Source organism: Dunckerocampus dactyliophorus, chromosome 19, assembly GCF_027744805.1.
Source record: "Dunckerocampus dactyliophorus isolate RoL2022-P2 chromosome 19, RoL_Ddac_1.1, whole genome shotgun sequence".
Classification (NCBI taxonomy): Eukaryota; Metazoa; Chordata; class Actinopteri; order Syngnathiformes; family Syngnathidae; genus Dunckerocampus; species Dunckerocampus dactyliophorus.
Genome location: NC_072837.1, coordinates 1370485 through 1394748, shown reverse-complemented (window position 1 = coordinate 1394748; position 24264 = coordinate 1370485). Strand labels below are relative to the sequence as shown.

Here is a 24264-nt window from a genome sequence, read left to right as displayed (position 1 = left end):
TTATCATGTCACGGCACTATGTCGTGTAAATTCGTGTTTGTATACTTAACAGCGCCCTATAGAGGCATATTTTTGGACTGCAGTCTTTTCGACTGTTTTTATTTAATTATAGCTGCTCCAAAGATGTTTATCGGAGTATTTTTGGTGGCCAGTGTGTTCAAGTGCAATGCGGAAGCGAGTATAAGATGTGCCTTGTAAACTTAAATGTGTAAATGAAACGGTAAATGTTGAATTTAACGTCGGTGTGTCCCTTTTTGGAAGTTTGACTAGTGAACAGCGCCCCTTAGAGGCCACTCATTGCACCGCACGTTATCCCACGTGTCCTGTTCTCGTGCCGCTGCAGACATGGAAAAAATGGAGGTCAATAAAGTTCACTCACATAAGGCATCACATTTAATAAATATCTCCTTTCCACAAACTTTGGCTCAACTTTACATTCGCTTTGTCAAACAAAAAAAAAATCGGTCCAAAAATAAAAAAAAAATAATCTCCTGAGCTTTGAATTGTTACACAGCAAAACAACACAAGACAGCTAAAAACGTGACAAAAAAGTCCAAATAAAAAGTGAGCATTACACTAAAGAGCATAAGCAATTTACAAAATGAATCCCCTGCCACAGAACTGGTTGTTTTTTGTCGCAATGTAAACAAAGACTGGTAACTCTTCACAAATCTATACCGACAGGTCACAAAATTAGGCACACCTGCACAGTCTAATGGGATGACTTACACGGTCATGCTGTTTCTATTATTGAATCATTAGAAACAGCAACCAAAGTGAAACAAAACTGAGCATTATTACCTTTTATTAAGGCAGAATGTTTTCTATTAGGTTGTGCAGGTGTACGTTTCGGTGTACGTAGCAGACGCTTACTAAATAGTTCTCAAGAGCGCCGCCATCTTGCTGCTGTAATCCGTCTCAAAACAATCCCTCGCGTATGTCTCAGGTCAGTGCTGGTAGTGTGGCACGGCGATGTGCTGGTGGTGGTAGGCGCCGTGGTGGTGAGGCGGGTACAGGAGGTCGGCAGGGGTGGCGGGGGTCAGGCCCGTGCACAGGGGCTCGTGGCTGCTCAGCACAGACGACAGATACTTGGCCTCCTCCGTCAGCTGCTTCACCTCCTTTCTCAGCGCTGCATTCTCCTTCTCCAGGTTCTCGCTCTCCTGGGGAACCAAGGTAGCGGATGCTGTCATCGGGAGCTTTGTTTAAGATGGCGTAGAAATGGGCACGTCACACGTCGGGAGTAGAACCGTGTGATTTCTCTCAGACAATCAGTGAGGGAAGAAAACTGTCTTACATTGAAATATATAAATAATAGGCTGCACGGTGGTCTAGTGGTTAGCATGTTGGCCACACAGTCAGGAGGTCTGGAAAATGTGCGTTTGTATCTTCGTTTGGGCATCTCTGTGCGGGTGTGGCGTACTCTGGCTTCCTTCCACATTCCAAAAATACGCTAGGCTGATTGGAGACTCTAAATTGCCAATAAGTACGAATGTGAGCGTTTGTCTATATGTGCTCTGCGATTGGCTGGCGCCCAAAGTCAACTGGGATAGGCTCCAGCGTAGCCCCCCGACCCTAATGAAGACAAGCGCCATAGGAAATGAATGAGTGAAAAATAATAATTATACACTACATTTCTACAGCATTTTCACCAGGTACTTACATATGCTGAATTAATACAAAGATAGTGATCAATAAATTACAAAAATAACAAATTAATTCAGTTCAATGAATTTGTTACAATAAAAAAAGAAAAGAAGCACAAAAAGTGAAGTGTACCACAGTAGAGACATAAAAAAGAAATGTTGAGGGTAAGTAATTTTAAAAATATATACTTGAACAAACGTGTAATACAGCTTCCTTTTTAGCATCAGGCTATATAATAGTTGGCCTTTTTTGATTATTTTTGATAAATTCCTAGTATGTTTCATACAGCTATAGTTATTTAGTCATTTTTAAAAATATTCATTTCTAAAAAAAAAAGTCTTATGTGTAAAATGAGCACTTTAAACTGTAGTTTTTGTATTTAAATGTTTTTACTTAATTTTTTTGTAAACAATTTTGAAAAAGTGTTGTAGTGGATTGCAATTATTTTATTTTATTTACATTTTTATTGTTATAACATATCTATTACATACTGTATAATTTATTAAATGTTATTTTATTACTGTAGAGCTGTTTGTGATATTTTGGTGACTTAATTTTAGCCACACAGGCGAGCAAAAGGTCGAAACTCCTTCCTAATATGATGCAGTGCAATTTGTGAGCATTATTATCTTGTAAAAGCAGAAATGTGGAAGGAGGGGGAGAAGAATTAAAAAAAGAATTAGCCCACATTTGCACATTCACGCAGTGGCTTTGTCTAGTGTGCCACAGTGCCCTCACATTTCAGACAATGTTAGTACATTAGAAATAAAAAAAACACTGATGTGAGGTAACTTTCTGATCAGCTTTGATGTGCGACAAGTAGAGCAAAAAGCCAGAAAAAGACGCTAGAGTGGGAGTAAGCTTGAGGGGACAAATCTTCCACCAAGGTAGTAGTAAAAAGGTCATCACACAGCAACATTTTATCACCTCATCTGCGGGTCCACGCTCACACGGTGGGCAAACCCCAGCCATCATATGCGTCACTTAGCCAAATTACAGCCCACTTGCTATCTGGGCCTTACAAGAAGTCGCTGCCCTTTTCTTCCCTGCACGCAGGCCATGACGTGCTGTTTCAGAAGAAACAGAAAAAAATAAAAATACTATAGCACTAACAGGAAATCAAGTTTGGTGTCAATGAGAGGGAAAATACACCTTCCTGTTTATCTCAGAGTGAGAGGATGAAAGTAAAAACCGCAGACTACACTCTGTGGCCCCTTGTTGCTGAAGAGTTAATGTGAGGTAGCGTTTGAATGCTCGTAGTCATCAAGCAGAAAGCTACATGTACAATATCAATAAGGCTTATGTATTATTCATGCATATTCCATTGTTTTTACATTGTTATTTCATGAAAATTTGGCTTTGTGCATTATTTTTATATACATTTTCATTTCTATATAATTTTATTTAGAAAATAGATGGCTGGATATTATTTTACTACATTTTCTGTATAATTTAACTTGTTTTAGCCATTAACATTGTGCGTTTTTCTTCCTATCGGTGATGGTATTAATGCCTAACATGCTTAACAGACAGCCCTGTCTTGTAGTACCATTTGTCACCTCAGGGGGCGAAAGTGAGAAGAAGTAATCCTGTCATCCCTCGCTATATCGCAGTTCGAATATCGCTCCCTCACGATATCGCAGTCTTTACAAAAGAATTAATAAATGATGGCTGTTTGGTGGTTGACTATGGCCTATTATTAGTCCAAAAATGTTGAAAGACAAGCTCAATGAAGTATTGTGGTCACTCGGCATCAGTAATGTTATGAGACATGACGTTACAGTAGACTACATGAGAGCTGAGCAGACATGCCATGGCTGAGATAAAAAAAAGGTTCTCCTCTCATTCCGTGTGGAAGTGGTATGTTTTTTGCTTCTTTGTCCTTCTTTCCCAGTCCAGTTGAAACACTTTTTAAGTTTAAAATAAGTAAACTGGAGAGGCTAGCTTGCTATGCTAGTAGCAGCTGTCTTTTGTCCCTGTAGTGATCCCATAGCCTGCGCATTGTGATGTAGACAAAGAATAACAGGAGTGTAAAAGTGACTATAGGGCTGTTATTTCATGTCGTATTTAGAAAATCATAAACAGGTTTTCTATGCTCCAACTATGAAAATATTCAGTTAATTAATATTGATTCCTACTTTATGGAAATTCATTTATCGCGGTCGAGTCTGCAACCAATTAACCGTGAAAACTGAGGGATGACTGTCTTGTTGACACATACTGTATCACGATAAAATAATACAAATAAATCTTCAGTGCAGCTTGGTATTAGAAAACGCATCTTCTACAATACATTAATTATAGCGTTTTTTGGCATTTTTATTCTTTCGTAATTGAGTAAGTAGCTTTTTAAAGTAACTTTTTAAGGCTCGTATTAGTTTGATGTAACATTTTTTTAATTAAATGAAAGATTTTTTTCAAAATGTGATCATGAATATAAAATATCAGGGCATAAAATAATATATTGATATTGATATTGACAACCAATTACAGCCCCTCACATGATATGCAAAATTTGACTGGGGACGTAAGAAAATGGAATATTTGGTGGTTACGGCTACAAAGGGAATATCTAAGTTATACAAAGCAAATTATAGCAGGATAAATCAGGATATACAGTACAAGGAGATATCGATAGACGGTCCACACTAACACTGGATTTGAGTTCACAAATTCAAATGATCAAGATGAACGTCCTACCAAGGCTCCTGTACCTGTTCCGCAGCTGCAGAGTTTCCAAAACTTAAAAGAAAAGTGTAAGGTACTTGCAAGGGACTATTATTTCAAGGAGATGAAGGTAGACCCCTCCTGGGAAGGGACTGCTGTGATACGAATCATACTGAAATCGTATAAAGAGGCCGGAAGTAGAATTATTTCTGAACTAGAACGGAGCATTGGCAGCCAATAGGCACTCTCCTGAGTATATAAAAGAGAAATGGTAAATAGAATTTAAAATGAAAATTGCAAAGGAAGAGTGGTTAAGCATGTTGAAGACGCACTATACATCCACCAGTTTGCAGACGTGGAGGGAGTTCTCCTGGAAGAATATCATTACACCAAGGCTTAAGGGCAAGCAATTCCAACAATTCCATTGTTGGAGGGGATGTGGATCTGTGGATGCACATCGTTCACACATCTTTTGGAAATGTTGGCAGGTATACTAAAGGAAGTACTTGGATATCCGATCCTCATGTCTTGCACAATTGTATATTTGGGAAATGTAAATGCAGAGAATGTACAGGGGAAGGACAGATATCTGGTAAAGAATCTGCTGGTAGCAGGGAAAAAGGCTATTACAAGGAAATGAGGAAGCGAGGATGCCCCTACACGGGAACAGTGGCCTGCGATAGTAGAGGAAATTTACAAGATGGAAAGGCTGACGTACCGCCTATGGATACAAGAGACCCAGTTCGACGACAAATGGACAATGTTTACATCCAAACTGCGACAAAACATAATGAACACTGGAATGGAATAACAGACTTGTAATCAATCTCCCATGTTGGCACTTTGTTGGTTTCTTTTGTTTTATATAAAAAAAATGTCAATAAAAATTCAAGTGCCAAAAAAAGAAAAAAAGAAGCAGTGAACTAGTGTACGCTTCTATCATTCAGTTGCAGTTTCTGGGATGCTGGATTCTGGGCGATGCCCACACGTGCTAATTTATGCCTGCAAACACTGAGCAGCGTCCAAGTGTGCAGCCCGGCAGAAGCCATGACACATCGCCACATGGTCAGGTAGCATTATGTAAAAAAATAAAAAATAAAAAATCCCTTTCAAAGTGGGCGCTTAGCAACAGTGAAGTTGGAAGAAGAACTTAGTAAGAGGAGTCCCCATCCAACACCACATCACTGATACATTGTTCTACTGCTTATGGATGATTCTCACCAGGTGGAGGCTGTCGGCTTTCTGAGTTTGTCGCATTCTGCTCTTCTGGGCGGCGATCCGGTTCTTCTCTCGCCGCATCACCTTCTTCACGTCATCCGAGGAGCTCTGCACAAATTGAGACACGGTCAGAACGGGCACATCAACATCCAACAAAAAGGTTGACTTTGCAAGCGGAATCTGGAATCCCCTCAGAAATACCCAAGAAAGTACATCACCACATATCATAGCAATCCTTGTCCTAAGCTGGCAGTAAAATATTTCTCATCTTCCACTATTATATACTGTGTAGGGAAAAAGTGTTCATTTCCTGATTTCTTTTTTTTTTGTATGTTTGTCACACTTAAATGTGTCAGATCATCAAAGAAATGTAAATATTACTCGATGACAACACAACTCAACACAAAATGCAGTTTTTAAATCAAAGTTTTTATTATTAAGGGAGAAAAAAATCCAAAGTGACACGGCGCTGTGTGAAAAAGTGATTGCCTCCTAAAGCTAATAAGTGGTTGGGCCCCCCCTTAGTAGCAACAACTGCAATCAACTTGCAATGAGTCTCTTCCAGCGCTGGGGAGGAATTTTGCAGAATTGTTGTCATTCAGCCACATTGGAGGCTTTTCCTTTTTAAGGTCATGCCACAGCATCTCAATAGGATTCAGGTCAGGACTTGGACTAGACCACTCCAAAGTCTTCAGCCATTGAGAGGTGGACTTGCTGGTGTGTTTTGGATCATTGTCCTGCTGCAGAACCCAAGTTGCTTTCAGCTTGAGGTCACCAACAGATGGCCGGACATTCTCCTTCAGCACAATTCATGCTTCCATTTATCACAGCAGGTCTTCCAGGTCCTCAAGCAGCAAAAATCACTTTATCACACAGGGCCGCATAGGTTTGAACTTTTTTTCTCCCTTAATAATAATAAAGTTTCATTTAAAAACTGTATTTTGTGTTCAGTTGTGTTGTCATTGGCTAATATTTACATTTGTTTAATGATCTGAAACATTTAAGTGTGACAAACGTGCAAAAACATAAGAAATCAGGAAGGGGGCAAACACTTTTTTCACACCACCGTACCACTACAATATTTAGACAGACAGACAGTTTGGCATCACTGCAATCCCAGCATACCATGTAAGTAAGCTGCAGAGAGGTTATGAGCAGCACAGAAAACAAGCAAAGGAATACATTTGGATCAGCGGCAACACATCACTTAATGACATCAGAGCAATCTGATTGGATGCTTCAGTAAGCGCTATGATCTGGCTTCAGCCGGCGCATCATTGCCCATGAGCTTGCCCTCGAGTTTCTTGCATCAGAAGGTCAACATTTAAAAGGAACATGCAGCAACATCACATGATAACATCAGCGCAACCTGATTGGATGCTTTAGTGTTACGATCATTGCAGCAAAAAAGGCCAACATTTGTGAAAAATAATGCTTTCTAATGCCGGTTAGTCCATCACCGTGTATCATAGCATTGTGCACAGTACCATGCTAATCTTCACAGGAGAATGTCACTTGAGTTGTCAGTAAGACTCTGTGGTGGTCCCGTGTGGGAAGTGGGGGTTCGCAGCTTTCAACTGCGTCACTCAGTCTCACAGTCAGTCAGGGTGTGGTCTGGGCTTTCCGTTAGGCATCGCGCACACCCTGTTTCACGTCCTGAAGCCTCGTCAGTGTTGTAACGACTAATCTCTTTTAAAATAGCCGAGTCAGGCTGTCAGTTACTAAGACTGCGGCTGGACAGACCATGAAGTCACCCATTCATGAAGTGGCAGTAATGAGCAATGTGATATGATGTTTTTCATGGTACATATACTGTATTGTAACCAATCAGGGGATGACCTGTGCAATGCACAGAGTGAACCCTCTTCCTGCCTGTTTAGAGGAGAGAGACTAGGAAAACAGACACGCATGCGCACGGCCTGGCAACCTGAACCTGGCAAAATTATCAAGTTCATTTTAATTTATTGTGTGATTAATTAATGAATTATCGTCCCAGGCCTAGTGCCCACAAGACCCTTTTTTCTGAAAGAAAAATCTTATGTTTTAATCATGTAATTTCTATCTTACTTTAGTGTTCACTCAGAATCAATGAGACGTTGAAATGATGGCAGTGGATAGATACTTCTTCTACGGCAAGCTGCCAAAACAAAGTTCTTATTTGAAAAGGTTTTTCATTTATTTCACTTTATTGTACTTTTGTGTTTTATCGCTCACATGACAGTTAAATGACTTAAAACCTTGCCTGACCAGTTAATAAATGCTGCAATTATGATATGATGTCACTTTACTGTTGATTAAAAAGAGTTAAGCCTTAAGTCTTTCTGCCACACATGAAAGAAAACCCACACGAGTAAGCACTTTGGCGACGGAAACAAAGAAAACCACCCGTGAAGGAAGAAGCCTCTTTGGGGGTTCCTCTAAATTACTTACATGCTCCTATACATATACATACAGTATATGGGGCACACAACCATGCAGGACTAGCTTTCGTTTAGTTCCAAAAGATCAACACGGTCCGGCAGTGGTTCTCAAATATTTGATACTCACGAGAACTGAGGTACAGCACACCCCTCACATTTCAACAAGCACTGTATTCTTATCTTCTGAAGGGACTATACTAAAGTAAATCTGGGTATACAGTACGTTAGAGTAGTCAGTGTACAGCTTGTATAGTAGCATAGATGTACTATATACATGTGAGTACCAAGATAACTGGGTCTTGACTACAGTCAAGCAAGGTGGAGGTAGTGTCATGGTCTGGGGCTGCATGAGTGCTGCCGACACCGGGGAGCTGCAATTCATTGAGGGTAGAGGGAGAGGATAACAATGGTGCTCACACCAAGGACACAATTCAGACATGTTTGCAGCTATTTAGACAATATTTCGCTGTGTGTTGACTCAAGTTCAGTACATGCCGGAATTTACGTTACCCTGTGCCGGCAGCACTCATGCAGCCCCAGATCGAGACACTACTGCCACCACGCTTGACTGCAAGCAAGACACAAGTACCTTCATACTTGCGTTGCCCAATATTGGGACAATGAAGGCCATATTGCTATACATGCTGTACACTGACTACTCTTAAGTTTTCTGGAGAAGATATCATACAATGTTTTGCTGAACTGTGAGAGAAGTACTCGTTTCAGTAAAGCAACGGCATCTATGTGACACTGCACTTGACACACAAAGTGTTCCCGACAACTCTCCAAGTCATTCACACTTTGACGAGACAAAGGCAAGCCGGGCCGAGTGATGAATTGATGAAAAAGAGAAGCCCACGGTGGAGGCGAGTCACGCCTGTCCATGTGTGAAAGCAGCGTGATGCAACCTCCTCCTTGCTCCAGGAAGCCAATGCTATGTAATACCACACTAACTACAGTACGAGTCAATGGAAGCGTGCACGTACCTGCCTCCCCCCAGGTGATGGCGACCTGTAGCTTGTGTCATTGCTGTCAGAGCCCTGAGCCATGGCCACCAGCGACCGCCTCAGAGAGAGAGAGAGAGAGAGGGAGAGAGAGAGAGAGGGCGAGTCAGTAGCAGCGCTGACAAGAATGACCACTTAATGAGTAATGAGTAGTCTGTCTTCCCTCTTTTCTCTAATCTAACTCCTCTCTCACTTTCTCTCTTTCACTCTCTCTCAGTCTAATTAGCAGCATCTCATGTGGCTTCTGGTAAGAAGAAGAAGAAGAAAGTTGCATTAGTGTGGAAGTCACATGTGGGGGTGGAAAAAAGCAGGTAATGGTGTAAAGTCCACAAAAACAACACACACACACACACACACACATGAAAAGTACCTACTTACAATATTGTACAATGAAGTGAAAAGAACGTGTTGCGTGAACTTTGTGTGCCATTGTGGACATTCCCTTCCTCTTTTTCTCTTTTCTTCTTTTTTTAAAACTACATGTTTCGACTAAAGCCTCAAGGGGCCAAGCATCCCCCACCAAAAACATCGCATGGATGACTGACTTGTTAATATTCACACGCTTTCATGGTCATTTCCAGAGAACACGCTAGCAGCTGCCCTCATGCTCTTTCACATTACAAATATTCCAGCTGAGAAGTTAAAAATCACACTTAAATGCAAGTACACACACACACACACAGCAGCATGGTCTTACAGCCGTGCAGCAATAGCAAACCTGAATACACATGCATTTATTCAGCTCTTAAGTACTTTTAAGTACTTTTACTTTACTTCTAAAATGTTTTTTTCAAGCAAAGCCCAAGAAAATGACTGATACATCTTTTTTTAATGCTTTGAACATTACGTTATATATTATATTCATATTGTATGTCCAGTGCCCGTCTCAAGCCCGGAAAGATGGGAAAACCTCGACTGCCAACTCCTGATGGGAAAAGCCAAAAGACAAAAAATGAATAAATACAAACATTAAATGTTTTTTTTATATATACAGTATTTTATATATATTACAAAATATATATTTCTAATTACAAAAATATTTGTATTGATTTGTGTATATTTTTGTATATATATAAAATGTATTGACTTATATATTACAAACATTAAATATATATATATATTTCTCATTTTAAAAAACTCTTTTTTTAAGTATTCTTTTCATTATAATTTTTAAAACAGTTATATACGAGTCCAGTACACATGCTTTCCCCCTGATATTATCATCATTACCTCCATTGTTTTTGCAGTGTGGTACCTGGTCATTTTTTTGGTTCCCTGAAAATATATTTACCCAATACAAACATATTTACATCATACAAATATATGTCAGGGTTACCTTTTTAATAATACTAACAACATCTCATCAAGAGATTGGTCACTTGGTTTCTTTTGTTTTGGCAAAACAAAAAACTTAGTAAAGGCTGAATTTCTCACGTTTTATTATGCAAGTATACCTAGTGTTGTTGTATTTTTTGTCTTAATGACTCTGCCTAGGACCATTAACGCCATTTAATTGTTTTCCTAATTTGCCCCCATCACTAGGTAGCATTTGGTGGCGCAAGAACACGATTTTCTTGTGAGAAAAAAAATCAGGACCAAAACAGCCTTGCTTGGCAGAAAGCACAGCCCTCCCACACAAAAACATGTTCCACCATCACAGAGACGGGCGGACTTTTCCCAATAATCGGCCAAGGAAAGCTGATTACACAAACAAGGACACCAAACAATACAATGTATTGTACAATACTGAGTGTTGGAAAACAAGATTCCAGCACAGTTTATGGGGTCAGATTAAGTCATTTAATTGGGTTTTACCCAAGTGTGCAGAAAGTGTCACATTCTCATATACCAACAATAGCGTTCCTTTAAGAGCCCAATTCAGAAAATAGTCTGCTTGTCTTCATGTCTGGCGTGATGGGGAACCCCCCACCACAGTTTACAATTATTTAGAAACTTGTGCGTGGCTTCAGTTTGTTTGTATTCAAATAAATATGACCACTACCCGCTAACTGAAGACTATAATAATATTACTATATAACGACGGAAAAGGTTATTTGTAAAAACGTTTTTTTTCCTCCTCCTTTAAGTCTCAAACCCGTTTATATACATTATATTTTACACATTTTATTTACTATACTTCTGTATTTATTGTATCGATTAATACAAAATAATTGTACCGTTTACAGCAGTAATGAATTGAAGCTCCTACACATCAACAGAACTGTACAGTATATGGCGCTTCCTTCGGCGCCCTCTGCTGGCCAGCGGAAGTTGTGTGCGCCTCGTGCGAGGTGGCTGGTGCAGTTACAGTAGTTGTCCAGGTGTGGGTGCTCAATTGCAGCGACACTCGCCACACGGTTCACTTATAACCTTTGCAAATCAATTAGCATTTTAACTTGATTGTATGATTCTTTTTTGTTGTTGTTGCTGATAGCGTGACTTGTTTCTAGGGAGAACTGCTCACTTTTACCTGTTGACTTGATACCAGTGCTGCCCCAAATCATCTACTTCATTCGGCTTGTCCCGCCACCGTGTATTCAATCCTTTGCATCTTCCTGTCCTGTGCTCTCTCACCATATACAAAAGAAAAAAAATAGTACGGCGGCAAAGGAGGGTCAAAACAACAAAAAAAACTGCAAGAACACAACAACACAAGTCATACACAAACAGCACTACGTTTAGGAAAACAAGGTTAAGGAAATTTTTTAAAACTCACCTGTCTGTGTGACCTTTCAGTCTGGTTCAGTTGCAAAATGGCAACACAGCAGCAACAGAACCAATGTTGTAATAGCGGTAAGCAGCAAACTGCTCGGCCAGCATTAATACTTTCAATGAGTGTGACACCCATGAGGTAGCAGCAACATTTTCAAGCGCATGCAGAGATAGATAAAGCTGCTGGACCATTCTATACTTTAAATACAGCTACTGCCATCTTGTGGCGTTAATAAAAAAAATTAGATCAGGAAGTTGCCCCCCAGCCACAGCTGTTCATGCCAATGTATTTGGACCTAATTAGAGCCCCTGGACCATGTTTGTGTTTGTAGACCACCCAGTGACGAAAAATGAATGCTGCAAGAGACAACAGGAGGTTGTGTTCATTGTAGAGTATTTTAATAGTGTGACAGCTGTGGCAAAAAGCCAAGCGTCTTACAAAAACACTTAAAAACTCAGTAACAATGCCACATAACTGAAAGCAGAACAACGAAAAGATAAAATGATGATGATGTGGCTGCAGGACATCTGCAGTTGTTTCACAGTCTTCATTAGCTGCGAGACAGAAAGTCATTAATAAACCATAGTTCTACTTAGGTCTTAAAATGCAATAGTCAACCTTCTAAAGCCCTGTTTGATCACCTGCTCTGTGTCTTGGTCCACTTCAGGGCATGTCTGGGAGGCACAGACGTGCTGGGGTGGAAGAAGGTGCAGCCGTCTCGCTTACACTGGGCCGCGAAGCGACAGGGCTGCCAGGAAGAAAACACATTGGACACACACACACACACACACACACACACACACACACAGCAGGGCTTGTTTATTTGGTGCTCAGACAAAACATGGCGGCCAAATAAGGGCCAGTGTCCACAAAGCAGACTTTTTGGCAGAATAAAGCAGACTGGGCACAGAAGATGGCCAGAAAAAAACACCGTGCACCTGGTTTGGTTCCATAATAACACAATAACAAACTAGCATCCTTTAGTTGTTTAAAGTGCTGTATGAAACACATTTTGCATAAATAAACAAAGTTGCGGTCCAAACAAATATGACAAATCAACTGAAATAGCTCAGTTTCAGTCTCCTGCTACATTTCCTCTTGTTTACTGTGGTTAGCATCAAGCTAATCGGTGCAATAGCTCCAATCTAATTAGATTCAATACAAGAACTTCAGTATGTCAAAATATGCTGCGACAGGAAATGCATGGTGACAATCACAATGTACCCCACCTGGCATTTTCAGTGTTTTTCCTCATGCATTCACCTACAAATGACTTAGATCCAATGTATCTGGTCTTGGATGTGATTAGATGCGCACAGACATTCAAAGGGTGTTACCTGAGGATGATAAAAAGGACAATCCATCTTCTTGCACTGTGGGAAGAAGCGGCACAAGCTGGCCATTTGCGTCGACGGTGCGACTGTTAACACAGGATTGTAGTTACAAGCCAAGACGTTTAACACAACGTGATGTGAAAAGTTCTTGAGTGGTGCACACCTGGCCGGGCGGGCGGAGGAGCTGAGACGCCCCTGCGGCTAACGTGAGTGAAAGGACAGTCGGGCTTGCTGCACCTGGCGTCATATTTACAGTTGGGATGGATGAAGAGGCATTTGTCCCCGAATTTGCACGTGGGAAAAGTCCTGCGTGTAAACATTTCAAAAGAGAGAAACAAAAACATGTTATTTGAAATATTATTATTAATAATAATAATAATAATAATAATAATAATAATAATAAACTACCCACTTGCATATTCTTGTCGGGTGATGATAGGGACACTCGTCTCCGCTCTTGCAGACTGGCCAGAACTTGCAGCGCTCCATCACTTTCTGTTTCTTGGATGGGACGGAGTCATCGATAAACATGTCAGCATCTATCAGGTAGTCTATCGAAGGCAAAAGAACAGAACATTATGAAACTGTTTCAAAATCAGGCCAAATGACAGTCATAGTTGTATAAAATATTCTTTGCAACATCAAATAAATTGCAACTTATATTCTCATGAAATGTAATTGATATATCAGAAAAATATTACTAATGATATTATCAAAGACATCTGTACAAATGTGATTAATTTCATGATATATGGTATATTATACGATCATAATACTGTAACTCATTGCTTCTACACTAATAGTAGATCAAATCTTCATGATGATATTTTAGTCAAGTGTGAAAAAAAATGTCTAATGAAATATTATAAAATTCCATTTGTTCATGACACGAGTGTATTATCATGCGGCAGCATAGTATAAAACAGTAATACAATTTATAATTGCATAAAATATTAATAATATCTACTAAATTGCAAGCATAATATTTTGTTGTTTGTGAAAAACATAAAGCATAAAATCAACTAACCTCCTATCGAATGGCCTCCTTGCAGTCGGTCAAGGACGCTGACTTTCGACTCGCGGTTCGTGCGCTTTGACGGCGGTCTCACATCTTCCAGGTCCATGTCGGACTCTGGAAAGTTCCCCAGTGGGCTCGGAACGCCCTCTAGTGTCACGATGAACTTGGGACTGTCAGAGTTTTCCTTCTCCTTACTGGTATGAGAGTAAAAAAAATAAAAAAGAAAGAAAAATGGATGAAGGGGGTTGACCTTGTAAATGTTATATGCTTGTTTCTTTGTGCACACCTGGCTTGGATGGTGCGTGCTAAGGCGGTCTCCTCTCTTAGCTTGCGATCCTGCTGACTTCTGCTTTCGTCCAACTGCGGTCGACTCACAATGAAGGAGCGCGTATCGAACTGCTTTGGCTCACCGCTCGCTACAGACCAAGTATATTGATGGAGTAACTGAACGCATCACACAGCACAATGCGTTTAGTGGTGGGAGAGACACTCACAGTCATCACTCTTCTCTGCTTCCTCGTTGAGCTGCGATGTGTCCGACTGAGCGTGCGAACCCACGGACCTAGCAGGAGCTTGAGGGAAATATCTGTTAGCATGCATTTATTCTATAACGTGTATTCTTTATTGCAGTTTATAGGATTACCGCTGCCAGATTTCCCCTATATTTTCCTTCATGTCTCTGTGAACTGTGCGCATGAATCCTAATGCCACCATTCTGCCATAAACATGAGATGAGTACACATGATGCTAAATATTCTATATTTTTAAAGCTACTTTTCCATTATTCCAAACTAAATCATGAGAAAACACTGTACTCTGTATTAAATATGGATTAAAAGTTATTTATAAAAGATGGAACCATATTTGGTAACTTACAAAAAATCAAAATGGCTCACATTAAGGCTGTAGAACCACGTACTGACCATCGTAATTACAAACAATATATTTTATGAATCGGGTTCAAAACTGACTCGTATGCAACTGTACAGAAATACGCTCAGGTTAAAATGTTGAATACAAAAAGAACACAGAACAGGTAGTATTAACAGACGGAGGTACATACCAAGACGTCTGCTCGGCTGCTCTTCGGACGTGTACGACTGCTCCAAGGAGGTCACGCTATGCTGCTGGTGCTGCTGCTGCTGCTGCACCAGCTCAATGGCTGCGGTCAGCTCGCTGTTTCTGGCCAAGCGGGCACGAGGAGCAACAGGAACCGTCTGCCTCTGCGGTACTGTGGAGGGTGAACAATCACGGTCATGACAAGGGAAAGTGGAAAGCAGAAATATCTGAGGGGGGTGGTGTACGTGTCGGGAAGGCTGTGGTCTTGGTGATGGAGTCCTGGGCCTCGGAGATGGCTTTCAGGATCAAATTCCTGTTGGCTTGCATGGCTGGTGGGAGGGACGGTCTGAAATAGTTGGAAGACGTATGAGGTGTAGCAGGTGTAGCAGTCAAAATGTATGTATAAAAAATATATCCTGTGTACTAACTTGCGCTCTGGTTTGGAAGGCAGCAACACTCTGCTGGACACGCCTCGTCCTCCGTAGCTCATGTCATCCTCTTCCTCCTCCTCGACGTTGTCGCTGTCCTCGTCGGTGTCACGGCTCACGCGAACCACCGAACTCGCAACTGGCGCCTTACGTTTCCGTGACAACTCCTCCTGAAGCACACACACATGACATTTTACCAGCACTCACCAACAAGTCTGTGGTATTAACACAGTATTTCCTCATGTCATAGTCAGGGGCAGTAATATTAGGGTGGGAGACCATCATTTAAGAAATCTATTTTTTTTAGTAAGTTTCATGAAATGTAAATTCGCCATTAATTTCCCCAAATACAGTCATCCCTCGCAATATCCTGGTTCAAATATTGCTCCCTCAATATATCGCATTTTTTCAAAAAACAATTCTTAAACAATCGCTGTTCCATGGTTGACTATGGCCTATTATTAGTAAAAAAAAATAATTAAAATATATATATATATATATATATATATATATATATATATATATATATATATATATAAAAACACATACAATATAATACATGCACATTTAAGCAAATTGTGCTTATTCTTGGCCTAGTATGTATTCCATAGCCATAGTAGGAGCTGGAGTAGCTGGAGAGGGGGCAGCACGGACAGGGACACGAGCAGGATCAATAGACTGATCTGGACCTGCTCAACAATCACCTGATCCCCAACGCCCAGCCTGCCGACTGCAAGGTCTTCTACTTGAAGATGAAGGCCTTCAAACCGACCGCTGTCAGGCTCTACAACTCCTGCACCTGAACCGTGTTGTAGTCACTATGTATTCTTTACTTGCGTATCTTGCTTGCTGCTGTAACAAGTGGATTTCCCTGCTGTGTGATTAATAAAGTAGTACTATACTACTATACTATACGAGTATGTGTTCCACTTCGGCCACTGGGGGTCAGTGTTCAGTGAGCCAGTCACTAGACTCATTACTATGGTTCCCCACGGAACACATTTACTGACACCGGCGGAGCAGGAGTTTTATTGACATCTTGCATGGCTTATTTACTCTCATTCTGTCTACATATTGGGTAATAAGAGTGTAAAGCCACTTAAAGCAGCAACAAAGTATGCTGGAAGTTTGCTGTCCAGAAAAACAAAAACAATTTGTCTAATACTATACTGCTCAAAAAAATTAAAAGGAACACTTCGGAAACACATTTGATCTAAACTGGGGGAAAAATGATGTTGAATATGTTTCCTGATAATAAGTGGGTGATGTATTAGTAACAAAATGATGCCACATCATTTGATAGAAATGAAAATGATCACCCTATAGAGGGGGGAAATCAAAGACACCCCAAAAATGAAAGTGAAAAAATGATGCAGCACACTGGTCCATTTTGCTAAAATGTCATTGTAGCAACTCAAAATGATTCTCAGTAGTTTGTGTGGCCCCGACGTGCTTGTACGCATGCCTGACAACGTGGGGGCATGCTCCTAATGAGACTACGGATGGTGTCCTGGGGGATCTCCTCCCAGATCTGGACCAGGGCATCCATGAGCTCCTGGACAGTCTGAGGAGCAACCTGGCGGCGCCGGATGGACCTAAACATAATGTCCCAGAGGTGTTCTATTGGGTTTAGGTCAGGTGAACGTGGGGGCCAGTCAATGGTATCAATTCCTTCATCCTCCAGGAACTACCTGCATACACTAGCCACATGAGGTCGGGCATTGTCGTGGACCAGGAGGAACCCAGGTCCCACTACACCGGCATAGGTTCTGACAATGGGTCCAAGGATTTCATCCCGATACCTAATAGCAGTCAGGGTGCCATTATCTAACCTGTAGAGGTCTGTGCGTCCTTCCAGGGATATGCCTCCCCAGACCATCACTGACCCACCACCAAACCGGTCATGCTGAATGATGTTCAGGCAGCATAACGTTCTCCACGGCATCTCCAGACCCTTTCACGTCTGTCGCGTGTGCGCAGGTTGAACTTGCTCTCATCAGGGAAGAGCACAGGGCACCAGTGGTGTAGTTGCCAATTCTGGTGGTCTATGGCAAATGCCAATCCAGCTCTACGGTGCTGGGCAGTGAGCCCAGGGCCCACTACAGGACGTCGGGCCCTCAGGCCACCCTCATGGAGCCTGTTTCTGATTGTTTGGTCAGAAACATTCACACCAGTGGCCTGCTGGAGGCCATTTTGTAGGGCTCTGGCAGTGCTCATCCTGTTCCTCCTTGCACAAAGGAGCCGATACCGATCCTGCTGAGGGTTGAAGGACCTTCTACGGCCCTGTCCAGCTTTCCTGGAGTAACAACGTAACAACAACAGCTGTCTCCTGGAATCTCCTCCATGCGTCCAGGTATCGCAGTGATGGTCCAGATCTGGGAGGAGATCCCCCAGACACCATCCGTAGTCTCATTAGGAGCATGCCCCCACGTTGTCAGGCATGCGTACAAGCACGTGGGGGCCACACAAACTACTGAGAATCATTTTGAGTTGCTACAATGACATTTTAGCCAAATGGACCAGTGTGCTGCATCATTTCTTCACTTTCATTTTTGGGGTGTCTTTGATTTCCCCCCTCTATAAGGTGATCATTTTCATTTCTATCAAATGATGTGGCATCATTTTGTTACTAATACATCACCCACTTATTATCAGGAAACATATTCAAGATCATTTTTCCCCCAGTTTAAATCTGATGTGTTTTCCAAGTGTTCCTCTAATTTTTTTGAGCAGTGTATTTATGTCTAATAGGTCTCATTTTCTCTGATTCCATCCACTTTCTATGCCGCTTGTCCTCATTAGGGTTGCTGGAGCCTATCCCAGCTGACTTCGGGCGAGAGGCGGGGTACACCCTGGACTTGTCGCCAGCCAGTCGCAGGGCACATGTAGACAGTATTACAGTGTCTAAGGATACCTTGTTTGAGCTGCTTCTGGGAGTTCTGCTGCTCCTGCTCTCCTGGTGTCTTCCATGAGAAGACCCCTCAGAGGACCGCAACGCCGAACTCAGCTTGCTCTGACCTGGCCTGTAGATTTCTGCCATTGGCCGGCTCGCCGCACGGCGAGCTCCTCCTCCTCGAGCACTGGCAGCCATTACTACTGCATCCTCTGCGATGAAGTCATCATCCAGCTCTGGTTTGATGTCAATGACCGCGTCGGATGGCAGGAGCTCCATAAGGGGTTTGACGGCGGAGGTCAGCCGGGACGAAGCCTTCTCTGTGGACCCCCTCCTAATGGAATAAAGGCTCATTAGTGTTTTTTTTATGCGTGCTGCTCTTAAAAGGAAAAGCAGCATTTCACACCTGTTTTCATGGGCAGAGCTGCGTGATTCCGTCCGATCAGAGCGGGACTTTAACTCTTCTGTCTTTGAGGTCGCTGTGCTTAACTGATGCTCAAGTCTGACAGAGGCAGGCTCTGAAGGGGAGGAGGAGGCAAGACGTCCTAATTGTAAACCCAGATTTAAACCTCTACTGAGGTGCAAAATAACTGGAACATACCCACTGCAACTGTTCTTAGCTTCTCCAGTACACCGTGCAGCCTAAAATTAATCATACGAGGAAAGCTGCAGTGAGGACTACATTGGAACTGTATTTTTGAGCGTGTACATGTGTATTTCATACCAAGCTGTGAACTTTATGGTGTTGTTTCCAAGAAAAAGCGAAAGATCGTCAGCCATCTGCTGGGAGGTTTTCTTGTTGGCTACCATCACCATGATGTAATCAGGAAGCTCCTCATCTAAAATAATGGCACAATTTTGTTTTAAGTTTTAACAAAATGTCTACTGATTGCCTTTGCTTTTATTAACTTACCAATATATGCACCCAGTTCTTGAAGCTTGCCTTTGATAGCAGCCTGCAAAACAACAATACCACAACATCAACGGCTTTTTTCATTCATTCCTCCGTCTCGCAATGTGTCGCCAATGCCAGTTGTCTCATGTGAAAACAAATCAACGGCGTGCCAGCATGGCAGAACAACCCAGCGTGAAAGCAACCAGTGAACCCATTCGTCGACTTGAAACTAACACTGTGTTGCCATTTTGATCGGTAGCAGAGCAATGCAGCTAGCTAGCATGCTAAATGCTACGATCACCACTGTAGCTTATCCGGCTAAATGCATAACATTTTCATCGTTTTATGATCTGTTTTATAGTTACTCACTCTTATTTTCTTGCTGATCTCTGCCCCGATTTCCATGGCTGGCTTGTTTTAATTCTTAAGTCCAAAAAATGATATAAAGGCTAGCTAATGCCTAGCTTAACAACCGTTGGCCCTGCCACCAGGAAAGTCGTAGGAGGGTCACGTGATAAACGAAGGCAGCCGAAAAGGGACAAAAGGTTTGGATGATGGGTTTAGAATCTGGTGGTCTATTGGAACACATTTTGGAAATACTGTACTTACAGTAATCGATGTTTCCCCCATTTATGTTTCAAAGTTTTATCACAGATAAAAATGTAAAAATGTTATGTTGAGGGTAATTTATATTTCGGTCAATTCATCCAGACTGGGATGACATAAACATAGTTCTGCATTGAATGTGTCCTGACAAAAGAGTACTGCATCGTATGTTTTACTTACCTGGTGAAAGAATTCACATGTAAATGGAAATAAGATAATATATTTGCAAATTATTACTATCGTGTCAGTGACAACTTATTGGATGGTCGCTTTTTTCGTACATAGCGCTTTTTTATTCTGGCCACAAGATGGCAGCAGAGGCAACGCAATACAAAGAGATCATCGCAGGCTCGTCTTCGTCACATATTAATGATGATCTCATTCCCTCTGTGTACACACTGTGACTATTGCAGGATATGGTTACACAAATCCAAATCCACGAAATAAACGTATAAAAGAATGACCCCTTGACCAATTGAATAATAGTGCGCGTTATTTAACAGTATGTTTATTATTGTGGCTTGCAGTGGTGTGGAACTGCATTGCATGCTTGGCATGTAAAGAAACATGAACATAACTTTCTATTAGGCAAGTGTTTTCTTCCCAGAGATTGTTTCCTGTTTTGCTGTGCAACAATGGTGGGAAGGATCCAGCCAGCCGTCTAGACAAGCGTCTAACACTAGCACGTCTGCCTGCTGCTTTACACGTCCCCATTTGCCTTTATTCTACTCAAATCAAAGCCGGTGCAACATTTCTTATCATGAGAATCAATGTGTGACCTTCAGGTTTTTGTTGGCTTCGCTCCACAGCCCTTACATACGACACTTACCTATTAGTGTGAATAAAAGTGATGATACTGGAGCAGTTCATGGTCCCCAAGCACAATACATTTGAAAATAATGTTTTTATTTACCCAAAGGGAGATGGCGGTGTTTGTGGGAGCACTATGACTTTTTCTACACTACAACGGAAATCACGCAAGAGAAATCAATTCCACAGCACACCTTCATTCTGTTCAAATCAGAGATTGGGTGCCCGTATCCTGGAATTGACCAACCAACCAACCCCCTTGCAGTCAGCCTGTGGTAAACTCTACTTCCCTTTTCTGTCACAAACCAAGAAACCTCATTTGTGAATCAGCTGATAACACTTCTGTGCACTCTCGAGCCGCGTGCCTTGTGTCTCCCAAAGTATTACTCTTTTTTTTTAAAGTTTTTTAGTGTCCTCTTACACTTGCCTGGAGGTCAGAGCGAGGCTAAAGAAATGCATTAAAAAGGTAGAAAGTCACAAAGAGCAGAGATAATTCATCGCACCTGCATGAACAATACCCAGAAACCTAATCTAGTTTTTCCTGGAAGAGGTGACACCCGCGTGAATGAGTGAAGATGCCCCATGCAGCTGCAGTGTCACTTTCATGTTCATATGGTGCACACATGTACAACACTTACAGAGAGGTGCCTCAATGCCACAGCTTTTTTTGTATTACATTGTTATAGTATTTTTTTGTACTATATTATACTATATTATGCTGATTTAAAAAAAAATGAAATTAAATTGTGTCAACTGATATATCGTACTTGGAAATGTGAAATCTGTAACTACAAAAATATCTTCACAATGATTATTTTAATATCATTTTCATTTCATATTAAAATAGTTCTATTTATCTATATTATTTACTGTGGCATTTTTTTCAATATCATTGTAATTTTTTTTTCTGTTGGCTTGGAGAAAATGTAAAAAATATACATTATTGTTCTGATGTGATTTAATAATATTTAATACTTTATTACTATGCATTATTTTATATGATTATATCATATTATCATATTTTTACTTTAATTTTTACTATTGTACTTGGTGAAAATGTACAAAAAAATCACTATTTTGACATGATTTATTAATATTTCATTATTATTATCAATATTAATATGCATTACTTTATAGTTATACAGTATTCCCTCGCTACATCTCGGTTCACCTTTTGGGGATTCGCTCTTTCCCACATTTTTTAAAGTGCAATTTTGCACTTTTTTTTTAACAGCATATGAACGCACATTGTGTTGTGGTGTATTAGAGCCATCTATCAGTGCTCTGTTGTATGTGTCTGTTATTGTTTTACTACTGCTACCTGTAGAGGGTGTTGTATACTCATGTCAGAGTTGAAGACTGCCCAGACTGTCTCAGTAAATATAGAGCCACAACAGTCCTGATTGGCTGAGGGAGAACCCCCCCATTGTGTTCTGCGTTCTGATTGGCTGTAGACCATTGTCAATCGATCTCCTTCATGCAGGACTGCCTACTTCCTGTTGTAGGATCGCTAGCTGCTAGCAATCATACATGCTGAATGAAGGCAGAAGTTACGCGGCTGTAGGGCGCCTGGAATACCGTAAATGAATCTTTGTTTCAACGGAGGACGACGAGGAGGAATAGAAACCCTTTCCAAAAAATTTGAATATCATGGAAAAGTTGTTTAATTTCCATAATTCCATTCAAAAAGTTAAACTTTCATACATTATAGATTCAGGGCCCACAATTTAAATGATTTCAAGTATTTATTTGTTTATTTTTACATAATTTGGGCTACAAGCTCATTTAATCCACAAAAACAGGAATTCACAAGAACAGGAACAAGAAATCAGCCCAAATTTTGCAGGGCATGAATGTCTTAAACTGAGTGTCACACACTAATCATCTACTAAAGTCAAATCACCTGCACAGGCTTCCCCAGGTGTCATTAAATTGCTTCAGTTGGGTTCAATATGGGGAAGACTGCAGACATGACAACTGGCCAGAAGACCATCATTGATACCCTCCATAGGATGGGTAAGCCACAAAAGTTCATAGCTAAGGAGGCTGGTTGTTCACAGAGTGCTGTGTCCAAGCATATCAATAGAAAGTCTAGAGGAAGGGCAAAATGTGGCAGGAGAAGATGCACCAGCAAAGGAGATGACCGTGGGCTTCAGCGGATTATCAAACAGGGAAGATTCAAGAATCTGGCAGAGATCCAGAAAGAGTGGAATGAGGCGGGAGTCACAGCTTCAAAAACCAGCACATTCAGACGCATCCGGGAGATGGGCTACAACTGTCGGGTTCCTCGGGTCAAGCCACTTGTGAACCTGAGCCAACGTAGGAAGCGTCTCCACTGGGCCAAGGAGAAGAAGGACTGGACTGTTGGCCAGTGGTCCAAGGTCCTCTTTTCCCATGAAAGTAAAGTGTGCCTTTCATTTGGGAATCAAGGTCCAAGAGTTTGGACTTTTTTTTCCTGCAAAAACTGAGAAGTCAATGGTGATTTCTTCACAGTATTTTATTTTTGGAATTCTGTTTTCGTGGGTTTTATGAGCTGGAAGCCCAAATTACGTAAAAATAAACAAATAAACACTTGAAATCGTTTAAATTGTGGGCCCTGAATCTATAATTTATGAAAGTTTAACTTTTTGAATGGAATTATGGAAATTAAACAACTTTTCCATGATATTCTAATTTTTTGGAAAGGGTCTGTATGTTTTAACAAGGGTACAAAAACACTCCAGCCAGGCGCTAGGACAAGCCACCATCAGAGGAGTGAATATGTAAGCCACTTAATTTCTTGTGTCCAATCTCGTAAGTTGATCATTAAAATTCTAACAAAATTTGAACTTTGAGAGTTTTTAAAGAAGAGAGAAATGTGATAAAATGTGAAGGCCCATTTGAGAAAAGTGTAAAGTGTAAGGTGAGGGGTTTTACAGCCTTAAAACATATATAATCATTGTAAACAAAGGTGGCTACTTCACGGATTTCAATTATTGCGGGCTATTATTCCCCGCGATAAACAAGGGAACACTGTATTAATCATATTTTTACTATTATCAGCTGACAGAAAATATCTGTTATTTTTATTAAAATACTATTTTAAACTATTATTAACTTCTATTATTTTAACATTTTTATATTAATTTTATTTCCCGTTTGCTTTTCATTATTCAAATTTTTTTGCTTGTTTGTTTGCTTATCTATTAATCTAAATAAGGATGGGCCCCTTCAATACTGAAATATTATGTATTAAAATAAATTCAATAAATAGTAACTATGCGTATAAAAATGATATATTTATGCATGAACTAACTAAAAAGCTAAGGCTAGAAAAACTACTTGAAGCAGGTGGAGCTACAGTATGTAGTAACAAGTCAGTCACCTAAATGTATCGATACTTTTCACATACTTTTCTTTCGCTTGAAGCACAAATATTTGTGAGTTTATTGCAGTTTTGCTGTGAAAAGACTTCACATCTTGGCTGTCACATAAAAACCTCCGCTGATGACTTTTGCAGCTGGTTGGCTTCACTTCATCAAATGTGGGTTTTCTTTTCTACTGTTGTTAACTTTA

General features: G+C 40.8%; 2 protein-coding genes across 3 annotated transcripts in view; both read right to left on the bottom strand.

The window, feature by feature from the left end:
* Window positions 1-447: 447 nt before the first annotated feature.
* batf (basic leucine zipper transcription factor, ATF-like) lies at window positions 448-9658 on the bottom strand. The gene is made up of 3 exons (XM_054761573.1): window positions 8936-9658; window positions 5533-5637; window positions 448-1160 (listed from the first exon to the last, which is right to left on the bottom strand). The coding sequence occupies exons 1-3, from the start codon at window positions 8996-8998 to the stop codon at window positions 948-950; spliced, it is 381 nt and encodes a 126-aa protein (XP_054617548.1). The 5' UTR covers window positions 8999-9658; the 3' UTR covers window positions 448-947.
* A 2384-nt stretch (window positions 9659-12042) lies between these two features.
* zc3h14 (zinc finger CCCH-type containing 14) overlaps window positions 12043-24264 on the bottom strand; it is a 33685-nt gene continuing 21463 nt past the window's right edge. Inside the window, exons 1-17 of one of the 2 annotated variants that reach the window (XM_054761566.1) lie at window positions 19663-19805; window positions 19312-19354; window positions 19123-19237; window positions 19000-19040; window positions 18805-18916; window positions 18420-18732; window positions 15506-15675; window positions 15323-15423; window positions 15082-15249; window positions 14513-14590; window positions 14305-14434; window positions 14028-14212; window positions 13413-13551; window positions 13164-13306; window positions 13004-13086; window positions 12308-12414; window positions 12043-12220 (exon numbers count right to left, since the gene is read on the bottom strand). In XM_054761566.1, the coding sequence (XP_054617541.1) occupies window positions 12217-12220; window positions 12308-12414; window positions 13004-13086; window positions 13164-13306; window positions 13413-13551; window positions 14028-14212; window positions 14305-14434; window positions 14513-14590; window positions 15082-15249; window positions 15323-15423; window positions 15506-15675; window positions 18420-18732; window positions 18805-18916; window positions 19000-19040; window positions 19123-19237; window positions 19312-19354; window positions 19663-19698 (1968 nt within the window). In that variant the 5' untranslated portion in view covers window positions 19699-19805 and the 3' untranslated portion in view covers window positions 12043-12216. Of the gene's footprint in view, window positions 12221-12307; window positions 12415-13003; window positions 13087-13163; window positions 13307-13412; window positions 13552-14027; window positions 14213-14304; window positions 14435-14512; window positions 14591-15081; window positions 15250-15322; window positions 15424-15505; window positions 15676-18419; window positions 18733-18804; window positions 18917-18999; window positions 19041-19122; window positions 19238-19311; window positions 19355-19662; window positions 19806-24264 lie in introns of those variants that run through there. The other variant, XM_054761567.1, reaches the window with a different exon arrangement.